This window comes from Parus major, chromosome 1 (genome assembly GCF_001522545.3).
Source record: "Parus major isolate Abel chromosome 1, Parus_major1.1, whole genome shotgun sequence".
In the NCBI taxonomy this organism is placed as follows: domain Eukaryota; kingdom Metazoa; phylum Chordata; class Aves; order Passeriformes; family Paridae; genus Parus; species Parus major.
The window spans coordinates 82,215,844-82,240,487 of NC_031768.1; the positions used below are offsets into that span (position 1 = coordinate 82,215,844).

General features: G+C 40.0%; 1 protein-coding gene across 1 annotated transcript; it reads left to right on the forward strand.

Moving 5' to 3' along the window:
• Positions 1-6,830: 6,830 nt before the first annotated feature.
• On the forward strand, positions 6,831-24,157 carry EED (embryonic ectoderm development). The gene is made up of 12 exons (XM_015633720.2): positions 6,831-6,970; positions 9,830-9,982; positions 15,288-15,380; positions 16,330-16,395; positions 17,097-17,222; positions 17,341-17,422; positions 19,005-19,096; positions 19,982-20,115; positions 21,229-21,334; positions 22,086-22,244; positions 22,683-22,756; positions 23,827-24,157. The coding sequence occupies exons 1-12, from the start codon at positions 6,851-6,853 to the stop codon at positions 23,951-23,953; spliced, it is 1,332 nt and encodes a 443-aa protein (XP_015489206.1). The 5' UTR covers positions 6,831-6,850; the 3' UTR covers positions 23,954-24,157.
• Positions 24,158-24,644: the final 487 nt, after the last annotated feature.

Genomic DNA, 24,644 nt, shown 5'->3' on the forward strand with positions numbered 1-24,644 from the left:
TCTTTATGTATGTGAACTTGTCTCACCTTGTGTGCATTAAAGGAAAGGCTTGTAAGGCAGAAATCCCCCTGACAGCCCCCTTGCTTTAGCAACACCAACTCCTATACCAGCTGTGCAGCATTGTGCAGAAAAGAGTGAAGCTCCATGCAGTTTAAATGAATGGGTTTAGCTGATGGGTTTGCCATCACATGCAATGGAGGGGAGGGAACATACAGCTCAGGCAAGACAGAAAGTGACAGTGGAGTGGCAGCTGCATTGCACTGGAATAGAGTGCAAACATACTCTGAGTGGGAAGGAATAAATATTAATTCCCAGGACTTTCCTCTTTGTAAAGAGATAACAAGTTTACATGGACTGGTGTGACCAGAGGAATGGTTCCAGCACAGAAAGCTACCTGTCACCACAGAGACAGGCAGATCCTGGGAAGCAGATCTCTTGGGAAAAGAAGGCCCAAGAGAAAAGTGATGAGGTGATAGGACACAGGAGCTGTTCCAGCAGCTGCTGGTGTGGACTGTTGCCCTCTTAAGTGCTGCTGGCAAATCTGCCTGCACCCTGTTATGAGGTTTCACAGTTACTTTGGAGTTTTTCCAGTACAACTGCTGGAAAATGAAACTGAAATACGAGCTGAGAGAATAATGCATTTATTTAAATACCGATTAACCATAGGTGTTGGAACCATTTTCCCCAGCAAACAACTCCTGCAGCTAAAGAAAGCCTGAATTACAATGCAGAATTGTCTCTAAGGCATTTCTAAATCATCACCTTTTGCTGCAGCGAATCATTGCACTGAAGTTTTAGCACTGTGAGTAGCTTCAGAAGATGATGTCAACACAGTCATCGTGACTGTGTGCATTTCAGTGGAAATGCTTGGGCATGGCTATTTCAATAGAAAAATACTTAAGAGAAAGTGCATTGCCATGGTGAACTACATAGAAAAACAAGGGTGTGGCATGGGAAAAAAGGCAAAAGTTACATACGAAAGTAAAGGAAAAGCTGTATTTTTGACAATTTTATTCATTTATCCATATATATTTTGCATTTTCTGCTCCTTTGTTGAGTGATGCTGTCACAGTACAGACAATGTAGCACAAGGCTTGAGTCTGTACTATCTTCCCTACAGACTGGCTGCGTAGCAGGGTGGATTCTCTAAGAGTATTCCCTGGTGTTAAGGAGACACCCAGGCCAAGAACTGCCTGCCAAAGGGGCTCCAAGTGGTAATGGAAGCAGGGGGTTTCCATGGATACTCCTGACCTGTTGTATCTTTCCCAAGCTGAATGCAAATTTTTGTGGGGATCATCCTTGTAGTTTTTTTTGGAAGATGGGGAGAAAATCCTAGGGAGGTAGCTGCACATACTTCTGTTCACTGTAAAGATGTCAAGTGAGCCAGTTTAGCTGAATGTTAGTTTCTTATCCTGCCCTATTCTTTGGTGTTATGGTGATTTAGTGCTTTAATATTCATACTTCTATGGACTAGTTCTGGGATGGCAAATAGGATGGACAGCAGCCCTCAGCATTTAGGCCTTTTTTAACTGTTGCTGTTACAGACCACATCAGCAACTGAATTACTGTTGATGGCAGAGGTTGCATCACAGAATCTTTATTGTATTTTGTCACTGAGCCAGTGTGTGGGACTGTAGGTCCCCCATTCCTTCTATAAACTGGGCTCCAAAGTCCTTTTGCAAATGTGCTTCATGTACTTTAGTATGCCTGTCTGGTTCAGAGCTCCTTGACATACAGAACAAGATATTCTGGAAGAAAGGTCACTTTAAACTAGAATAAATGCTCTGTTCACACGAGCTGTGGGTCCATGAGGATTTATTTGGTGACAATACTGGCTTAAGTAATTCTGGCTTTTTTTCCTGCCACCTCCCTCTCTTCCCACCAATTGTTCTTGCGCCACTCCCTGCACTGTGACAACAGAGCTGTTTGTGTACTACTTTGTGAACAAACAAGGGAACTGCTCTAATACAACAAAATAGAGATGTACTCTTCGTTTTCTTCTGCCAGTTCACTTGACTTGTGTGATTCTTCACACAGCTATGTAAATAACTCCTTGGCAGAGAACAGAATGGCAGGTGGAAGCAGGAAAAATTAGGAGGATGAGGTGGATGGCACTGTCTGAGCCACACTGTTGCTGACCACAAACCCACAGACTGAGATGATACTTTACTGACACAAAACTGCATGTTACCCCTCTATCATCATGGCAGCAGAGCTGTTAGACCAGCATAGAGAATCTTACACCTTGGGTCAAATCATTTCAACACTGAAGATAAACCAGGAACTGAAGTGGCACACAGGCAAATTTCAGGACATTTCTGAGCTGCAGCTCACCACTACCATCAGGATGATATCTTGTTTCTCTGCCATCTTTCACTCCTGGCTGGTGGTCATCAGAGAATTTGCATTTGTCTGGTTTTGCCCATTAGCTAAAGACAAAGGCTCAAGTTACTTCGTTCATGGTACATTTTCTTCTTGGTTAGTGAGCTGAACTGGCTCATTGAGAGTGTTTTGAAAAGTAAAGCCCATGGAAGAGCAGTGGTGGAAAACCAGAATTAGCTACATGAAGAAGGTTTGGAAAGGGGGGTGGGCGAGATATCCTTCCTTTAGTACCACTGAGCTGTCAGATCAACTCAGCTGTCTTGTCTTCTGATTCAGATACATCTTCCATTTTTATGCAGGTTGTTAGCTCTAGCAGATGGATAACGTATTTAGGTTTTATCCATATCATCTTGAACTTCTGCAGCAAGATTTAAATGTGTGAGCTGTTCCTTGCTTTCAGAGTATGAGTCAGCCAAAGGTTTGACCCATTAATCTTTGAAAAGTGAGAGGGGGGGAAAAGACTGCAGCCTTTTCTGGCTTTTGTACTCCCATTACACAAAAGGGATGTTACGGTTTTCCGTGCAGATGCTTTTCCAGTTGGTTTCTAATGCTGCTGTCTTCATAAGGCAAAAAACTATCCTAGCTGTCAGACTTAAAGACTTGAGTGGTGTTCTGGAAATTCAGCCATGTTTTCAGACTCTTAATAAAAATACCAGTAAAACAACCTCTGTAATTGGGGATGGACTGACAGGGCTATTGACAATACACGGAGCAGAACAGAATCCACCTCTGTTGCTATGGCTATGTTTTCCTGTTGAGCTAATACAATTTTGAAAATTACTTTTTCCAGTTAATTCAGTAATTCTGATCTATAGACACATAAAACCCAGTTAATAACAATAAGAAACACTTTTTACAGAGCAGATCCTGGTATCAGGTAATTTAGCTGTGGGGCTATCTCTGCACAGAAGTAAAATAACTGCTACCTAAGGCAGTGTAGTACTGGGGCAGCACAAAGGTCAGGGCCCCTCTGTTAATGCAGGAGCTCTAAAAAGCCAGACTCAGATGTTTCACTGAGTACACAGGAGAGGTTGGAAGAAAACAGGTATTGCCTGGGCAAAATACCTCTCCGTGTCAGTGGGAATAAGAAGCTTGTTTATCCAGGCCTCTACTCCTTATATATTACTCACTACTCCATCCTCCTTTCCCAGCACAGCACAGCCCCTTCATCTTCAAGATGGCAAAATTAAGGGCTACCCACACAGTTAGAAACCCTGAGCTAATTCTAAGGCTCTTTAGAATGCCACTATCTCTTACATTCTTTCTTACATATCGTCTACTGCCTACTCTTGGAGACAAAAGTTCTCAGCTGCCTGGAGCAGCTGGTTGCCAAAATCTCCACTTAGAAGGCAGAAGGTACGTGGACTATCTGAAGCTTATCAAGGATGACAGATGCCAGGGGACATGTCTTGCTGGACCTGCCACAAACAAAAATGAGCTGGTCAAAGATATGGCTGCAGCAAACACAAGACTGTAGAGTTGAAAATCTTGAGAGAAATGAGGAAGGAAAGTAGTAGAATCACAACCCTGGACTTCAGGAAAGCAGGTTTTGGCCTACTTGGGAATCTTTTTGGCAGGATCCAACTAGTATGGGTCTCAGGACAGCTGGTTGATCTTCAAGGAGAAGCTCCTCTAAGAGCAGTCTGTTCCAATGTGCAGAGAACCAAGCAAGCGTGGCAGGAGACCAGCACGGATGGATAAGGGACTCACAGCTGAGCTCCAACACCAAAAGGAAGTGTATGGAAAGTGGAAGCACAGATGGACTGCCCAAGAAAGCAGAGACATTGCTTCAGCGCATAGGGCTGGTGATAGGAAAGCCAGAGCTCGTCTGGGAGATGAAATCAGACAGAGAGGGGAAAGGTTACCAGGAAAGGGTTCTGTAGGTACAGTGGCAGCAAAAGGAAGGCTGAGGAACACACAGATCTGCTGCTCCGTGGAGCAGGGCGCAGATACAGTCAAAAAGGACATGGCAAATGCAAAGGACACAAATTGAAGCATGCAAATTTCTGACTAATTACAACTTAGAAAAATACTACCATGAGGGTAATTAAACACTGAACACAGAAGACCACAGTGGCTGCAAAATAACTTGCGTTGAGAAATTCATAACTGGACTCAATGACGCCTTGAAGAACTGGCTTTAACCAGTGCTACTTTGAGCAGGGGTTAGAGATGATGAGCTTTGGAGATACTTTCCAACCTCCATGATCCCATGATTCTGTGAAGAAGCTTGCCTGGTAGAGAATGAATGAAAAGTGTTTATTTTCAACCCATATATATAAAAAGTATTTCAATGTCTTGGAATTATCCAGAAATATTGTGGTATGTATTAAAAAAAAACAACAAACCAAACCAGACTATCTATTAAGACCCCATGACTTTGATGCATTCCAAATTTTTTGACATTTATTATTGCAATCCTATGATAACTCATATTTGGCAGAATCTTTGCATATATACTAAATACAGCCTCCCAACTACCTACCATGTGTTTTAAAAATACCATTAATTCACTACTTAAAACTGACTGCAGGTTTAAAAAAAAAATGTTCTCCTCTATATACTATATCAAGGGTCCTATTACTTCTTAGTAAATATGTATATGGTATTTATATAGCAGTATTATACTAATTAAACAAATAATGAACTACAATATATTTTTATAGTACCCCTCTGAGATATAAGAAATGCTTCTTGCATAGCACTCTTGAGAAACTGAAATAGAGAAAAGCATGGAGGCTTTCCAAAGAGAATCTCAGCAGAGCACAAACTGAAGGAAATTCCCCAAACTTATGTTTGACCACACAACAAATTCTTTAAATAGAAGCTAGATGAAATATATGAATATATGAAATAGATGTACTATCTAGATGCACTATTGCATTTGGAAACTGGGCTCCCCTGATACACCATCCTTTCATGTCTTCCAAGAAAGCAAAAGAAAAGCAAGTGATTCAGACTCAAGAGTGTCTTCAGAGGGAAGTAGAGAAGTTCCCCAACATCCAGAAGAGAGGGGAAGGCATAGACATGCCAAGACACAGCAGTTTGTAAGGAAAAGGAATGAACTGATTCTGGAAGTGGGTGAGGAGCCTTTCTGAAAGCTGGCCATGAAGCACAGGCTAGCTGAGGCTTCCACTTTCCTCGTGAGCTGGTGGAACGTGGTGGGGTTGAACGTGCAGCTCAGCTGACTATCTGGAACATGTCAGCTGGCAGCTGCAGGACAAAGGGGAGCTGTCCTTTCCCCAGCAGCTCAAGGGCACCCACAGAATGAAGTTAAAAATTCTCTCTGCTCAAAACTTTGTGCCTGCCCTTCTTTCAACAAATCTGCAGTACAGTCGTGATATAGTCCTAATGACAAGACATCAATCTAAAAAAATTCCTGCTGTATTTTAGAAACAAGCCTGTATATATTCCCACTAACACTTCTATCAAAACCCCAATCTTACAGCACAGACCTATGCAGGGCCTTTACCTGTGAACTACCACCTTTTGCTGTATGTTGTGTAATGCTTCAATGGAGCCTACAGTTCTGCAGAACAGACTGTTTATTGCTAAAAACACTGTAGTACACACACCTTTTGAAGTATATCTCTTCTTTATCTCTCAAGTTCATGCGAGATTAAATTTTATATGCAAGGCACGGCTCACTTCTGTCACTTCCCTCAAAGCTTTTTTTGAGACTGGAATGTCTCCCTCAGGGAGAAAAGACTTGTTTCTGCCTCTGCAAGAACAACAGATAAGATGCTGTGCCTGTGGGCAGATTACTTTCCCCCTTTGTTACAAGGGTAGAAGGGGGTTTGTTGTTTTTCTTTTTTGTTTTTTTGTTTTTCTTTTTTAATTTTTTTTTAAATTTTTTTTTTTTTTTACTCTTCGTAATTATGATGATTCTGGGACCTGTGGTTTGCGAATAACCAAATAAATAAATAAACAAAGTCCTGGCAACTGCAGTTATTTATTTTATAGCTGCAAAAGAAGCTTGACAGGGAGTACAGAAGTAGGAAGCAGAGAACAGCGTGCCTTTCTTATCCGGAAACACTCTTTGCAGACTGAAGGGCTTTCGTGGAGTAAGAGAACACACAATAAAACAACCCCCAACAAACCCTTGGGGCACGAGAAAAGACGGCCAGAGGGGTGGGTAACACCCGCGGAGAGAGGGGCTGTTTGTTTCTCCATCACAGACGGGCTCGGGCTGCAGGCAGCGCTAGGCTGGTGCCGCCGCGCTGTGAACCCGCGGGCTGACTCTCGGCTGAGCCCCCCGAGACGAGCGGGGTCCCCGCCGCCCGCCCAGTCCCTGAGGCCAGGGCGCTTTCCCAGCGCCGGGACAAGGCGCTTTCCAGCGGCGGGAAAGGCGCTCCTCCGCCGGCGTGGCGGCTCCTGCCCGGCCAACGCGGCCACTTTACGGCACAGCCGTTCCGACCTCCCCGTCCGCGCTTTGCGGCTGCGTGGCGGTGGGTGGGGGGCGGGGAAGATGTCTGAGCGGGGAGAAGCCCCGGCGGCGGCGGCACCGGCGGGAGAGATGCCGGCGAAGAAGCAGAAGCTGAGCAGCGACGAGAACAGTAACCCCGGGGACCTGTCCGGCGATGAGAACGTGAGGCCGGGCGAGAGGGAGGGGGCACGGGTGCGGGGGGCTGGTGTGGCGGGAGCGCGCGCGCGCGCGCGGCGGGCACGGGGCCTCGCGCCGGGGGCGGGCGGGAGCGCGGAGGGGAAGGGAGGGGAGGGGGAGCCGCCGCCCCCGGCCCCGGCGCGTCCCGCCGTGAGGGGACATCGCCCACCGGAACCCCCTCGGCTCTGTCCCGGGCGGGAGAGGGGATGAGGGGCGAGAGAAGAAAGGGGTCTCAGCCCGCCCGTCTCGGCTCGGTGGCCGCCCCTCGGGGCCGCTGGAGGGAGGGCCCGGTGGGAGAGACCGGAGAGGGTCTGGGAGAGAGATTCCCGCTTTGCCTCCACGTGGGTGAAGGTGGATTTGAGGCCCAAACTGTGAGCGGGCTGTCTCGAACTCTGCTTCAAAACGTCAAACTTTTATTTTTTTAAAATTTTCCCTGCAAACCAGCAGCATTTTCCATCTTTTTTGCAGTTTTGCATCGTGTGTCTTCACTGTCGCGTTGTAGAGTAATATGCAGCACAAGTTTATGTGTGCAGCCCCTTGGTGAATGAGAAGTAGGAGATGGTGCTCGTAAACTACTGTCAGCAGAAGGCAGCAGGGATGGGGTCTGTAATCTCTAAGCTAGGTGAAATTCTAGTGTTCAGAGCAAAGGTAATGTGATTAATATAGAACAACTTTATACCTGAAAGGTAAACTTAATCTAAGGTATCGAGCAGTCACTTTATGTAGTTATTGGTGTGAAGGGGATTGGGTAGTTATTGTGTTTGTGTATTATAGTGTGTGGAAGTTTTTTTCTGCACTTATCCAGCAAGTGAGGGATCTGGACCACATCCTCTACAACCTTTGGAAGTGGTTGTGGAAGTGGCTGGTGAGGTGACAGGCAGGTTTGAGATGTTCCACACCACTGCTCCTGTTTTTTTTTTTTCATAGCTCAGCAGCATTTGTGGATCCAAGTATAGTTTGGTGACAGACGTTCAGGCTTAATTTGCTGCCGTTTAGGCTATCACTGATGGTGGAACAGGTTGCCCAGAGATGTTGTGGATGCCCCATCCCTGGAGAGGTTTAAGGCCAGGCTGGATGTGGCTTTAGGCAACTTGATCGAGTGAAAGGTGTTCCTGCCCATGGTAGGGGGTTAGACTAGGTGATCTTTAAGGTCCTTTCCAACACAAACCAGTCTGTGATTATATGATTCTTTGATGTGGGTTGCCTCAGTGGTGAAGGGGTTCCTTTTTCAAGAGTTTGTTACTGGACTCCACTGCTCCTCCAAGATGGGGGATTCTGTTTAAAAGTTGACATAATAGTGTTGTTTTGGAGAAAGGGTCTGTTCTGCTCCACAGGTGTCCTATGTGCAGGCTTGTTGGTTATGTGGTAGTTGCAGATACCTGGTGTAGTTGCACCACATCAGCTGCCCAGTGTTCTCACATTGATAGTATCTGTCTAGTCCAGAGAAAACTTCAGTCTTGTCAAGTATTAAAATTCTGGCAAGTGTGCTTGGGGGATGAGAATTCAGCCAACTTTGAAATTTTTTTAGTGTAAAGGGGAAGAAACAGGAAAACTTAAAAATTGTTAAACTTGGTTATGAATATTAGTGGAGGGTTGGCTCTTTTAGGGGTTCAACGTGAAGGGAATGATTCCAGATTTGGGCAGTACACTTATGGGCTTGTGTGGTATCTTTCCTCCTTTTTGTCCTCTGCATGTCCTGTTATTCAGAGTTGTTGGGCAAACAAAGACTAGTACACTTCTACAGGCTTCTGATAATACAGACTTGAAACTGGGACAAAGAATAAATGCTTGGTAGTATTTAGTGTATTAATGTTTACAGCTGACTTCATTCCATATTCCTAGTAGAGTTCCTAATGCAGCTTTGTGATCCTCCTCCAGTGACAGGCTGTTGTCTGCCTCTGTCTCCCTTAGTTCAGCCCTAGAAATGACCTGGCCTGGGATGAGTTCTTTTACCCCCACTATCCTGATGAAAAGTGAACAGACTATTTTGCCAGAAAAAATGGAAAAAGTTGATTTTTAACAAGCTGAACGTACTCATACAGAAGCACAGGGTTGGCAGGTACAGTGAAGGTGAAGTGCTCTGTGATGGGTGATGTAGGGAAATGTCCTTTTAAACAGTGCCGTGCAGTCAGACCACACATGAAATTGTAGTTTCTGCTGAGTGTCCAAAGCTGATTTAAAATCTCTCAGTGGCTGGATGGATCCCTTTATTTTTCAATTTTCCCCATTCTTATCTTATGCTAATGGTTGGAGAGCCAGTTGGATTAGTTAGCTGATCAGAATTTATCTTTTACTGGAAACAAGTAAATATCTGGGAAGGAGCAGAAGAGAGAGGTGGGACTTTGTCTTCTGATGTCAGTGCTGGCCCGCTCCAGAACTGTGCTGTGAGTGGTGCTGCTGTGAGGGTGTACAGAAGCCTTGGAGTGGCTCAGTTCTTGGTAGGGTCAAGCCTCGTGTTTTTAAACAAACAACTCTTCTTCAGTACTTCAGAAGTACTCATTTCATCTGGATCAAAGACGTTTTCTAGAGGAAACAGCTGCTTTCTCGCTAGACATTTACTTAAGAGCATCTACCAGTATTCTGAATAAATGTCACCAGATCACAGTTCATATTTCTCCCTCTTGGATTAGTCCTCATGTGATTCATGTTCTGCTTCTAGAGGGGAATGCTGTTATACTGGCATTAGATTTAAATATGTGAATCTAAATTACACCAAGTCCTGGGAGATAGGTTCCTATGAATGACAAGAAAAAGTGAAAAGGCCAAGTGCTGCAAGATAAGTTGAATTTATACAGCAGTTAACAGTCTCTTTGTGACATTCTATATAATTTTGAATGTTTTCAGGATGATGCCGTTAGTATTGAAAGTGGTACTAACACCGAACGCCCTGATACGCCAACAAACACTCCTAATGCACCAGGAAGAAAAAGCTGGGGGAAAGGAAAATGGAAGTCAAAGAAGTGCAAATATTCCTTCAAATGTGTAAATAGCCTAAAGGTAGGTATGTGTGAGCTTCAGGGAATGCTGGGCTCCACTTACTAGCAGCAGTGTTAATGTTGGCTGTGAGACAGCGTCATGCTAGATACTTTTAAATATCATTAAACAATTATGTTCCCTGCTGATTTGAAGCAATTATTTTTCTTACATGGAATAGCCAAAGTTTTGAAGAAAAGGTATGCTGTGAAGTAGGAAACAGTAGGTAGTGCTGCAGTTAACCCTGTTTTTGTACACTTTGCCAAGTTTTGTATGATGCTGTGATTATGTATTTCGTTGAACCTGTAGATGCTAGAGATAAATATGAGAAGTTGGATAAACAAATTGAACTAAAACCAAACCTATGACAACTCCATGCAAAATACAGAACCTGCACTGATTTTTCTATGTGTTGAAAAAAAACCCCAAACAATTCAACCCAACAATCTTAGTTTTTTCCTCACAGTTAAGCAGATCAGGTATATTCTGTCCTCTGGCATTATTGTAACTACTGTGTAGTGCAATTTGGTTAATTTATAGTGAGTGTTGGGATCATGTGTTAGCACCTGATTTAGGAAGTATGTATCTTCCCATGTAACACCTGACGGTTTTAAGAGATGTGGATTCATGGACTTTACTCCCTGTTCTGCTGTTCTAGCATAGTGCTGTTTTCTTCTGCACTGGTGACAGACTATGGTGGACTGAACAAGTTTTCTCATTCATGACTATTTTACTCTGTCAGAATGTTCTTCTTTTTCTCATTCCTCAGCCTTGTGTGGGATATTTATGTGGAAAAAGCTGTAAATGAGCCTTATGATTTGATTTTTATAAGATTTCTAAATAAAGGATGATTGTGTCAGGAACAAGATGGACAAACTCTCTGAGGATCTGTGTAGCTCAGTAGAGGATATTTTCTGCAGAATTGCTCTAAGAGTATTTTTTCATTCCTCCATGCATAACTGTGGAGCTGTGCTGGTGTGGCTCTTTCTGAACTTTGTCTTCAGGCTGCCTTAGTGAAACACTGAGGTACCTGAGTAGGAGGGGATAAAAGGTTTGGACCATGGGAACCTTCTAAATGAGCTTTGTCACTGGAGAAGTTGTGATACGAAGTTACACTGACAAAAGTGTCTGAGAAACAAATTGATCTTCTTGTGTTCTTGAACTATAAAAATTATCTCCAGGCCTTTGAGGGTGTAGGAGGAAGGGAAGTTGTTTCATTTCACCAAGGTAGGCAGCAGTTCCTGTGATTCGCGTGAATCGCCCCCGCGGATGGTGCTATTTGTGGCTTCAAGTCATACTTCAAACACAGACATGGGCCTTTGGACACTCAAACTTTTAACAAGTTCTGAGCTTTGTTACTCATACTTGTTTTCTGTCTGCAGACAAAAAGGGTTAGTACTTTCCAAGTGTCTTCTGGGAAAACAAAACATTCCTTCACTCCAGTATTAATCCAGACCCCATTGTAGGGCAAACCAAAAGACCAAGCTATGAAACTAAGCAATCCCTGATTTCCTTGGATTTGGATCAGGGCCTGGGAACAGATTCCTGTGCAAGTGGAATCAAGCTGTGAGGGAGTAAATGTAGCATTTCAATTAAGTGGAGTATTTTTATTAGCTTTTTTCTCCATTTCTCTTTGATCTGAAATGAATGGTAATAAGAGATGTGCATGTTAATATGAAGATTAGGTAGCATCCAAATTTGATTTTTTACTTCATGAGTGAGGAAGCCTCTCTACCATTTCCCGTTCATCCATACTAACTTTGCATACTCTGGCAAAAACTAGTGATTGAATGTTGTATGTGGGTTTAGAAAGACACGTGTAACTCTTTGAGTACCATGTCATATATTCCCTAGTTTATATGTTTTTGAACTATGCTGTAAGATGCAAGTATTGAAGTTAGAGAAGGATCGACATGATTTAAAGATCATAGAAATTAATATTCTTTAGGGGTGTATAAATTACATGTTTTTGCACTTTCATGCTTATGGTTTCCCACTCTTATTTTGTTTTTTGTTTTTTTTTTTTTACTTTTTTCCTCGGGGAAACAAAGAAATATGGTCATTACTGTCTGCTTTGAGTGTCGAATGGTTATGACTAAGCCTGAAAAACTCAGCGCTCGCTAAATATGCTTTTTAAACACTACTTTGAGTGTTTTTTTGGATGAAATTTAAGCATCAGGAAAACAAAAATGCAACTTTGAAAATGACAGGAAATAAAAAACTCTTTTTTTTCTTTTTGGGGTAGTAAGTTACTTGTAAGATGTACTGAAAAACCTTTCTGTGGGCTGAATGGAAATAGGGTTTATAAATGACTGTATACAGCTAACACAGCTAGGACAGTTGCACATCTTCATATATCCATATCTGTTTTGCTGATTGATCTTCTGGCAGAAAATCATGTCTGTTTTGCTTTATTGTGCTCCCTTTAAAGCAATGCAATTATTTTCCCTACCATTTACTTCTGCTTAGGGTGTGTGCTTAAGTTGTAAGCAGCCTGGTGTTGTCTCAGCTTCTACTTGCTGTTTCCTGACCTGGGAACCAGTATCCAATGCCATGCAGAATTTTAGCTTGTTGATGTGTAATGGAGACTAAATAAAACTAAACCCACTGCCCATAATGGCTTACTTCCACTTCTGGGAACTGGAAATGTGTGTGTGGGTTGTTGGCTCCCTACTGGCAGTGTGGGTGACACAGATTAAAAGGCATTCATGCAGGTGATTATTTTTGGCATAGTATTGACTTCACTGCTTTTGTCTAAAACCAGGTCTAATCTTACTTCTTGACTGAACCCGAGTTGGTGTTGAGTGAGTAAGCTTGGAACTTACCACTGATTATTTATTTGCTTTTGTAGCAATAGGTCTGTTTTCTTCTTCGCCTTCTTTCTCTAGTGCATGAAGAACCTGGGTGCTTTGGGTTTTGTGCCCTTTATTCATAGCAGGGACAAGATGGCATTTCACAATTTTACTTTTGGACGGGTATCTGGGTCACTTCTGTCTGTACAAACCAGTGTCAGATTTGTGTCACATACTTGGCCTCTGAGCATAACCATCTTGTACGGCACCTAGAAGTACAATGTTTTGGAAAAGCTCCTTCATTGTTTAGCACTTGGGACAAAAATTAGAGCAGACAAGTATTTTCAAAATAGCTGTGTGCTGTCTCTGACCACTGGGGATGTTGGGAGTTTAAATAGGAGCAGAGCTTCTGCAGATACCCTGCTGTCTTCCTGCAAGAGCTTCTGCCTGGCTGCTTCATCCATCAAACACCAGCAAAACTGCAATATGTACAGTCAGGCTCCTGGAGATTGTAGCACTTGGTGTGAGAAATGTAATGTGGGTGAAGTAAGTAGACTAAAGACATTCGTCTTGCTCAGTAATTTTTTCCAGGGAAATAGGTTTTCTTTGAAAAAGCTAGCAAAATACTCTAGGTATGTACTCAAATATAAAAATATGGAAACAATGTAGCACTCTGTTGTACGTCTCTGCTTATCACCTTAGTTTGGGTCCTACCTAGAAAATCAGAAACTTACTGAAACTTATGCTGGAAAAATATCTTATCTTGTGGGTGAAAAACATACTGCTTTTCACTTTCCATATTTTGTTAAATTTATCAGAATCAGAGCATATGACAGAGAACAAGGTTGTTCCAGAAAAACAAATGTAAAACCTGCTAATGTGTCTCTGTAATAAAGCAGTGGGAATCCATGAATTTTACCTGTTGTTATCTTCATGTGATACGTCAGAAGCACTCACTACTAAGAAGCAGCAGGAACTCCTTCAAGCAGAAATTTGAAACCAAGTTATTATTAGTGGAAAAACTTAATTAGCATTCTGAATTTGATCTTTCAGCCATTCTCTTGAAACAAGACTTAAATACACTCAAAAATTAAGGCTACCAAGTAAAATTAATAAATGTATTGAACACAAAAAATCATGACCTTGTATATGCAATTTTATGGCTTACAGTTTTCCTCATTTCTTCATTTCTAGTTAAACTGTAATGCTTTACAGATACTGAATACCTGCTTTTTTCTTCTGTCCTGGGGTTACTAATAACGTTGCTACTTTTCCCTTTCCTAATATCCTATATTCCTCATCTTGTAAAGCCATTAGTTTGTTCTTTTATGTTAGATGGGTAATACTATGAGTTAAGCTTTGAACAATTCTTTTTAATCTGTATTGAGCTTTGAAAGTTGTTGCCTCTCTTAAGAATTGCAGGAGCGCCTTCATCTGTGAAAGATTTTCTGCTTTCTCTTTCTAGCTCTTCTAGTTATTTCTGTTAATAACAGATACAGCCTTTCTCAGTAAATAATGCTATTTAAATTTTTTCCTGACTTCCTTTACTTTTCTTTTCCTAAGGAGTGTTAGACTCTCTACTCACACCCCCACCTCGAATTTATTATTTGGTTTTGTATAGGCCAGAGCTGCCAGGGCTGGTACTTCTTGTGTTGTCTCTGAAGTGCTGCCATTTGAAGGCTGCTGAACAGCCATCATGAGACACTTCCTTCCTGCCTGCACTGTCCCAGACAGTCCCCTGTGGGGAGGCACTTCAATGAACATTATTCTTGCTAAAAACATCCTGTTAGGACAGGCCAAAATACTGTTATCAATTATTAACAAGCACTACCATATTCATCACAATTCATAAACATACCTACTTTTTTTTTTTCTCCCAAACTGATGTAAGTTGTATAAAAATAGTACTTGGCATTTCTCTGGTAACCGTAAAAGGGAATCTGAAAACATTTTGTAGACATGAACTTTGTTAGCGATATTGTGACATGCTGGAGAGAGTTCCTTGTGTCTGTGGCAAAGTTACAAGACCTAACTGTAATGTAATAGTTAAATGTGACTTCTTCATCCTTATACCAGTGTAATTCTTCTCTCTCCTGGTAATTCTTAACTGTGAATTTGCAAATCCTTGTGTATAGGTAATTATGATAGAAAATGCATATAGGTATGACCTTAGATGCAGAGATTGCCTTATTGAAAAATGTGAAGAAAAATAGTAGAGCTGCAAATACAACTTGGGAGTTCTGCCAGCTTCTAGGCGTAACTGAGACAACAGTTCTTCCCCTTTACTTTTTAAAAGCTTGGTGGAGAAAGAAAAGAGAGGGGTACATTTGTCAGAATATTCCTTTAAACCTCCCTTTAAGACAACTAAGCTAAAATGTGATGTTACAAAACTGTGATTGGTAATTGTTCACTATCTAAAATTACACTGCCTGTGAACCCATTAGTTTGAGGAGGGAAACTTACAGTTAAAGTGTTAAATTTCACAGCCTGTGGGTTTTGTTGGGTTTTTTATCTCTTCTCTTACTTTATACCTATAGGAGGACCATGGCCAGCCTCTGTTTGGAGTGCAGTTTAACTGGCACAGTAAAGAAGGTGATCCTCTTGTTTTTGCCACTGTAGGCAGCAACAGAGTGAGTAATCTGTTTTTCATCATACGCCCTTCAGTGTGGTTCTGCATGCATTCCTGTTTTCAAGCAATCCCTTTACCTGTGTTTGGTATGGACACACAGTATAAACAGATGTATTTCTAAGATGTGTAGCATCTGTTATCTGGGACAGCTGCATCCTTTGGATTGTCCTATGAAGTCATGGTAGCTATTTGGTAATTAAGCTATGCAGTAAAGAAAAAAGTCGTTAAGTAATATACATATGGGATAAGGAAGAGAGGTGCATGAATGTATCTTCTCAATGAAATTGTTCTTCATAAATGTTATTATTTTCTAAAGGTCATGTACTCATATATACAGGATGAGAACTGTCTGCAATGATGCCAGCCATCTCAGTAGCTAAATTAATGGCCTGTGTGGAGTGAATTTATAGAATTCCTCTGAACTGGGATTGATGTCATTTCAGTCTTGAAAATAACCTGAGAAATACGTTTTATGCAAGTGCTGTGAATAAATAAGAAGTGTTTAATTTCTAGGTTTGTTCTGCCTGGCAAGTCACCAGAACACACTAAACTAAGTTTAAGCACGGTTTCAATGAGTTGTTAAACTAAGTTTAAGCAAGGTATCAATGACTCATTCCAAGACCAAGTCACATTAGAGATGACTGAAGTAAGTAATTCCAACAAGAGTTTATCTTATTAAGGTAATTAAAATAATAAACTTCAATATCTGGGAAGGACAGCTGACAAGTCCTGGAATGGTGCTTTACTGAAACTGCTGTGGGCGTTCTTTTATCAAAAAACCATTTCCACCTGTTAAACAAATGGATGATGGATGAAATCTAAACCATAGAGGCACTCCACCTCTCCTCATCAGGCAGTCAGTAGATGGGTACATGTGATTTCCTTTTGAAATATCACAACTGGGAAGCAGTCTGTCCCACTTATTTATTTTTGTTTTTTTTTTTTTCCAGGTTACTTTATATGAATGTCATTCCCAAGGAGAGATCCGTCTGTTGCAGTCTTACGTGGATGCTGATGTATCCTTTTAAGTTAAATACCCATGATTGCTTCTTCTTTGTGAAAAATCAAGAGGCTCTGTAGGAAAAAGCATGAAAATGTTTTGTCTGTGATTTAATACTTTGCTCATGTGGTGCATTCTTTATGTTAGGTCCAAGTCTTGCCTCTTTCCCACATCCTAGAATCCCCCTGTTGAAAAAATGTTAAAAACGCAGACTCAGGGACCAGACTGTATTAAAATATTTGAAAACTGATTCTCCATTGGTTTAATCTTCTCAACACTAATGTTTGTATAATGTTTCCTTGCTTTACAGTGGCCTCAGTTTCTCTGTGAATTGGAACAGGGTTTAAAGCCTAAGAATGTCGTTTCATGCTCTGAGGCATTAATAATTTGTGTTGATCATTTGCAATACACAAGTCATTAACTTGTAGGCTCGGTTGTGATTCATTATTCCCAAGCAAAGGTGATGCCATGAAAGAGAAGTTCTTCCTTGTATGTTATGGAACAGAAGTGAGGAAATCAACATCTGTAGAAAAGGCAATGTTGCTGGTAATTCCAGGTGTATAACTGAATTTGTGTCTTTTTCTTATGGCATCCAGCAGAGACTCCTGGGCACTTGGTTAAAATAGCAACAGGTTTGTTTGAAATAAAATTCTGTTTAAAAAAAGAAAATAAAAAATCTCCTGTTGGTTCTGTGGTCCTTAACTTGAGGCATTGTAGGCAGATGAAAATTTCTATACCTGCGCATGGACATATGATAGCAATACAAGCCATCCTCTTCTGGCTGTGGCAGGATCCAGGGGTATTATTAGGATAATTAATCCTATTACAATGCAGTGCATAAAGGTGAGTGTTCAGGACTTTGAGATGCAGCTTGTGTTTCAGTAAGGCATGACACTTTTTTCCTCTAAGTACATGTAAACATGAGGGGAAACGGTAACTTGGTCTCTGAATTCTATCCCAGCACTACGTGGGCCATGGAAATGCAATCAATGAACTGAAATTCCATCCAAGAGATCCAAATCTTCTTTTATCTGTAAGCAAAGGTGAGGAAAAATGTCTGTTGTTTTTGTATAAATGAGGATATTTTAGATTGGAGTTTGGTCTTCAATATGGCCAAAAACCTTCATGAATTTTTTTTTTTTTTTTTTTTTATGAATGGCACTGAACAAGTTCACTGTGAAAGTTGAGAGCAAATCATGCTTTTTACATGGCTATGTATTTTATACTTACTAAATCCATGGCCTACAACCATAACTCCAGCTATGGTGCAAAGGGATTGTGAATAGTGCTGCTTTTTAGGAAAGAAGAATCATAAGCCTTGGGTTTGCTCTTTACTTTCTTGACAGTTGAATTTAAGTTTTTTTCAGTTGTTGAATCACGTTGCCATCTAGTGGGGACGTCTTAATCTAGCAGACAGCGTTTACCATCATGGCTGTGGGGAAAAACCTGGATTGTCTGTTGCTTGGGAACTTTAATTGGACTTTGAGTAGAGAGCATATTAGTGAGGGGAGTTTTTGGTAGAGTGTCCTATGGGCTTGTCCAGAAAGTTCTAACAGTCACAGCTTCCTAATAGTGACTGTTTTGTTAAGTAAGGGAATGATCTGCCACAAGGAGCTGGCCTTCAGCAATGCTTGAGTTGGAAACATTCACTGAAGGGGACTGTTGGCTTTAGTGTAATTTGATTTAGTGATGAAGCTTCATGAGAACAAGAGTTGGGAAGTTCTCTGATGCTTGCAACAGTCACGTTGGTGCTGTGGGTCTGTAAAAATCCAGTTTCTGTATTTTTTTAGGTTCTCTTTGTAATAATATTTTGACATCAGCCATAGTACTACAAGCTTTAAGGTGCAGTTTCTGGACCAGGTGCTATCACTAAGACATGAAGCAGGAGAATATTTGGACTGTTTAAACTGCTTGGCTGAGAGATTAACAAAAAAGGGAGAATATTTGGGACTGTGTTGCCACCTGTGTCCCTTCTGGGATTTTGGGTGTTGCTCTAATTCAGTGCAATGTACATGTGGAATCTGAAAGGGAGATACACTAGAGGTGTTCCCATTTCCTATCGGGAGATACACTAGAGGTTCTTCATTAGAAATTGTTAAAACTTCCTTTAAATAGGTGGATTAGTCTGATTGACTTTGGAATACATATTGTTTATATAAACAGTTTTTCCCTTCCTTACTGACTGTGGTTCATAAAGAATAATGTTCTAAAGGTTAAAAAATGGAAAATCAAACTTTTCTGAATGTTGATGTTAGAATGGCAGAAAGAAATTCTAGTATTTTTTGATACATAAAATTGTTTTTTATGACTGACTAAAAGCATATTTGTCTGAGATCAGACTTGTCTTTGCTTTTTGGATGATCTAAAGATCCAAGTGTGTTTTTGTTAGAAACTCTCCCTAGGGGAGGGGGTGGGCACACTTTTTCAATTACAGAATTACTTCTGACAGTAAGTTATAATAGTAATTTTAGTTAATGCAGTTCTGTTGTTTCTAAAAAGAGAAGAGGAATTAAGTGCTTTTTTTGATGTTGACCTATGCACCTGTTACTCAAAGTGGTTAAGCTGAAATATATTATTCAAATGTACATGTAAAAAGCAGCATGTAATTCTATTTGTTCTTTATAGATCATGCATTGAGACTGTGGAACATCCAGACAGACACGCTGGTTGCAATATTTGGAGGAGTAGAAGGGCACAGGGATGAGGTGTTAAGTGCAGTAAGTGGAAGACCGTGGGGCAGTGATTTAGATTTACAAAGGGTAGTAAGCAACCTTTTATAGTCTTGTGCACTCTTTGATATTATAGCTACTTAAAAAGAACCACCTGGAAGTGCATAAATACTGTTTTAAGTATTTATGCACTTTAGATAGACAACTTTAAATGTCAGGTGGTTTGATTGATGTCACCATCTCTTACAGACAGGATCTGTGTGTTTCAGTAGCTGTTTTTTGTGGGGTAAAGCCTAGAAATGAGCAAAATAGGGCTCAGTGGGGCTAGAAAGAGTAAAAACATTTCATGATGGTCCCACTTCTGAAGTTCTTGAGTTCTCATCAAGTCAAGCATAAGCAAATAAACCTGGAAAGACATGGTAGTGAAGGAAAGAAATTATTTAAGTTAAATTGTTTTTCAGTGGCTGTGAACAGACACTGGTACCCAGCAAATATCAACTAGAATAGTTAACTTTTAATATGCTGTTCTTAAGAACTCTTACCGTTATGGTTGTGTCACCTGTTGTGAAAGATGAGGGGTGCATCTGTAGGAAATCTGACACTGTATTTATTATTCACCCATGTTGTAGCCCTGGAATTCTGCCAAAGTTGCTCTTTGGGAACTTAGAGAAGGAGGAGAACTAGTTGTAGATTCACTGTCAGTGCTGTTGAGTATGTCTCTCTTTCTTGAGGGAGACTGAATATAATTACTAAGATGCTGTGCTGCTTTGCAGTGAGCTGGATTACGTTCTTAGTATTTTTCTATTTGAAATACTCAGTTTTATTGCATGCTCTACACATAAAATGCTGTTTTGATGGAAACGATGGAATAAAATCTGAGTTGATGTAATGCAGCCTAGGGTTGGAGTGCTCAAAATTATTTTATATACATAGGATTATGATCTTCTTGGTGAAAAAATCATGTCCTGTGGGATGGATCACTCTCTAAAACTCTGGAGAATTAATTCCAAGAGAATGATTAATGCTATCAAAGAGTCTTATGAGTACAACCCAAATAAAACCAACAGGTATGTAGTCTTCATTTCCTTGACTGTCTTTGCAACACATGAATACTCCTATCAACAGTCCAGGTTCATTCCTTTCCATGTTGGGAGTTTTTGGGGAGTGACCTGGATATTGTGCTGGGTACTGAATCTCACTAGATTGTGTGTCTTATTGATGTTTGCTTCACTGGAATTTTATTGAATTCTGATTCAAAGTCCCAAAAATTTTATTTTTAATTATCTCAATTATTTCTTTGCTTGACTAGAAAATGTCTCAAACTATTATCATAAAGCTTGTATTTTGTACATTTCAAGATGTCAGTATTTTTTCTTCATCTCATCTCATCTCAAAATTTCTAGAAGGGGATCAGATCTGTGTAATTAAATGTGGCAAATAATCTTATATCGAGTAGTTAATTATTGTGTATTATTTGACTTTGGGGTGGGGACAAAACTGTTTACATAGTAATATCTTTAATTTTCATCATTCTCTGATTTGACCTCAGATATAAGTAAATTATCAAGTAAACATAGTAATTAGATACATGATAGATAAATCCTCCTTTATGAAGTTCTTCAACTTTTTGATCTTAACTTCCAGTTAAACCATTGAGAGAATTGAAGAGTCTAAAACACAGTGAACATGTTCAGCAATGAGACTAGCTGTGAAAATACTCTCGCTTTTTTTGGTAATGTTACCAAATATTAAATGATGCTTTTTAGCGTGCTTTTTTTTTAAATGATAATTTTTTTAAAGTGTGCATTTCTATTTAACAATTTAGATGTTGCAGAAGCAGCATCAGGAAGACTGAGCTTTAATTGGTTCTTGAAGTATTTGGTGACAGGCATTGTATTCAGCAGCTGAAGGAGTAGTTTTACTCAGCACTATCTCTGCACATGGGAGATACATGGGAAACTTAGTTATTTCATTAGGAATGAGGATGAAAACAGGGACTATTCCTATTACTATTAAAAAGAAAAACGAACTGCATACAAAATCTGCTTTGTTATAAAACTGTTAAAAAGTTGGGCTTGTTCTTTTAACATTGAAATATGTTAAAACTGGTTATTAAAAAAAATTACACTTGTGCTTCTGTGTTTGTTTTTCTGAACCTCACTTGGCAATTTTCTCCATAGGCCTTTTGTTTCCCAGAAAATTCACTTTCCTGACTTTTCTACAAGAGACATACATAGAAACTATGTTGACTGTGTACGGTGGCTGGGTGACCTAATTCTTTCCAAGGTAATGCTGCAGCTTTTTCAGCAACATTACATTTATTTGCTGGTCCTGAGGATCCTAAACCTTAGAAATTTTATTAGCATTTGGGTCTTAGCTTAGATTATTACCTTGTGTTAAATAATTTTGTGGAGTGTGCTGTGGATTTTGTCACCTGTCAGGATGTGTGGGTAAGCAGCTTATACTTAACTGCAAAATTCTTCCTACAGCTGTACTCTGCTGCAAGTAAAGGGTTTCTGGCTAACCAGAATCTGCATGGAACATACAGAAAAGGAATCTCTAGATGTTGATTAGTTATCCTTCTGCTAAAGAGTGGGATGAGGGTTATCATAATGGAGTAACTTTGATTAATGTGTTGTGTCCACTAGTAACATTGGCTTGCAGATATTAAAGCAGGCTGTCAAATTGCCTTGATGGTGCACTCACCAGCAATTTGTGCACTGTCCTGTTAGTCAAAGGGATTGGGTAAACAGTCCTCAAACCAAGTTTAAGCTGCTAATGAAATTGTGTTTGAACACATGTGGTTGACTTCATCTGAAGTGGCTGAGGGAGGGCCCCTGCAGTCCCATTACCTGGCAAAGCTGTGAGGGCATCAGGTTGCCAGTGATGGACAGTGATCTAAGGGCAGAGGTGAGATTTTCAGTTCTGCTTTTCATGCTTTCACTGGGGAAGCTGTAAGGTTAAATATTTGCTTATAGTTAGACCGATTCTGCAGTGTGCTTTACAGGTGATTTTTCTTTTCATTGTTTCACTTCAGTCTTGTGAAAATGCCATTGTTTGCTGGAAACCTGGCAAGATGGAAGATGATATAGATAAAATCAAGCCCAGTGAGTCAAACGTGACCATTCTTGGGAGATTTGATTATAGCCAGTGTGACATATGGTACATGAGATTTTCAATGGATTTTTGGCAAAAGGTACTTGTTTGACTTTGCTGTATTTGAACGTGTGTAGCTTTTAATTGATTACATGTTTATGGGCATAGGAAGGGTCTTGGTTCATGAGATGTTTGAGAAACAGAATGGTTTGCTGTATGGGGCTTTGTATGAACCTGAAGGAGCTCCAGATTTTTTTATTCTGGGTTCTGCCTGTGGAAAAAAGTTCCACCAAATAAATATTTTTTTTCCACTGGAAATATGTTTCTGGGTGTCTTCATCCCCTGTCTGCAGAGACTGATAAAATAGAAGGAAGAAGGCAAATTCTACAGCCTTTCTGACTCCTCCAACAAGCTCATTAAGTTGTTCATATTTAAATGCTCACACACAATTTATCAGCTCTACAGCCTTTAGAAAATTCTGACTTTATTCTTTGAGGGAGTATTTTAAAACTTCTTTATCCTCTGCTTTATTTTTAAGATGCTTGCTCTGGGCAATCAGGTTGGCAAACTTTATGTTTGGGATTTAGAAATAGAAGATCCACATAAAGCCAAGTGAGTACTTTATTTTGTTTTTGCTAAGGCAGGGTGTTGGGATACTTTTCCTTTCCAGATAACAGAGAAATAATAATAGAGAAATTCTTTACAGTACTACCTATTTTCCATTATAACTACTAGGGAAATTAACATTGTGAGCTCCTGAAGGTTAATGTTTATTACAGCTCACTAATTTATAATTTATAGTAATGCCAAGAGGCCCCAGTTGGGTTGTGCTAGCTACCATGTGTAGATACAGTAAAAGGCAATTTATTTCTCAGAGTTTTTGCTAATTGGGTGGAAATTTTGCAAAGCCATTAGAAGAAGAAGTGCTAGGTGGGTGTAGCACATGACAAAGGTGAGATAGGTGACAAGACTGGAGTAAAAAAGGTGAATATAAAGGTGAGCTACAAGCAGCACAGTGTAGAGAGAACACTGGCTTTCCACTTCCTCACCTCTGTTGCCAGGCAATTTCACAGCATGTCTCTTAGATACATGTGGATACATATGTATGTGTGAAAACATGCAAATGCAAAAAACCCTGAACACAAAAAAGTGCCCCAAACAAACCCACTCCCAAAAAACATTGTATATAAAATGGATATACGCTGTATAAATAAATACTTCATGTATTTTATTTTTATATACCCTATATATATATGTTTATTATCCATAATGTATATATATATGTTTATTATACATGTCTTTATGTATTTATCTGTCTAATCCATGTAAATACATATATATGAATACATTAATGGATGAAATTCCTGGAAGTGCTGCAGTCTGTGGTCAATGATTTTGGTATTTTATTCCTAATGCTGGGAAATGACACTGATTATGAAGTCCTAAATAATGTGATTGAATAAGCTTTCAGTCTTTGCTTCAGTAAAAATCGGGTGGATGAGAAACAACTGGTGGGTGAACAGGAAACTGCTTTTCCAAGTCCTCATTTGGAATACAAAATACACCATGAAGGCCATAATCTTGTTGCCTTCAATTCCTCCTAGGTCACATTAAATAACAGTGCTCCATGATGTAGTAGGAAGATTTGACATTGCAGCTGAATCATTTTCTTTTCTTTCCAGGTGTACGACTCTTACTCATCCTAAATGTGTTGCTGCCATCCGACAGACCAGTTTTAGCAGGGACAGCAGTATCCTTATAGCTGTGTGTGATGATGCCAGTATCTGGCGCTGGGACAGATTACGATAAAGTACTTTTTCTTAATTCATAGAAGAAAATATATTTTCAAATTATAATATAGTCTGTTAACTTGCTAGTACAGTAGATGCATTTAGTGTAGACTTTCTCGAAGGTTCAGCAGGCTGGAGCTGGACTTAGTGATGTTTACATTCTGTGTATTGTTCTGCTTGAAATTGCTGCTTTTAATAAAAAGAAGTATTTTTGTAAAGTTTTCTGAATTGTCCATTTTAATTATTTCCCACAAGAAGTTTTCACTTATGGCGTAGGAAATTTCTTTGTGTAGAGTTATCACATGATTGTATTTGTGACTTGCTAATTTGGTATATTTATGCTTGCAGTTGTATTTTGTGCCTTTTGAAAGCCTAATGAAGATTTTATTCCGGACACAGCACAAAGGAAATGCTACTCTTAAAAATATAAGTAATTGTTAAACCATTTCTAAAAATATTTTGAACTCATTCCTTAAGTAAGTTGCAGATTGAAATTGATTCAATTTTTGTAATCTCAAATTGGGATTTGCTTCTCACCATATCTGTTAGTAACTAGGGGGCAAAAAACCTCACTGGCTTTGTTTGGTGGATCACATTGTTTTGTTGTTTGAATTCTGTCTGTCTAGTTACTGCATTTATCTAAAAGTTAGTTTTTTGAAATATATTTTAATTGCCTCTATTGTCAATATTCCCAAATAGCCTCCTCAGTG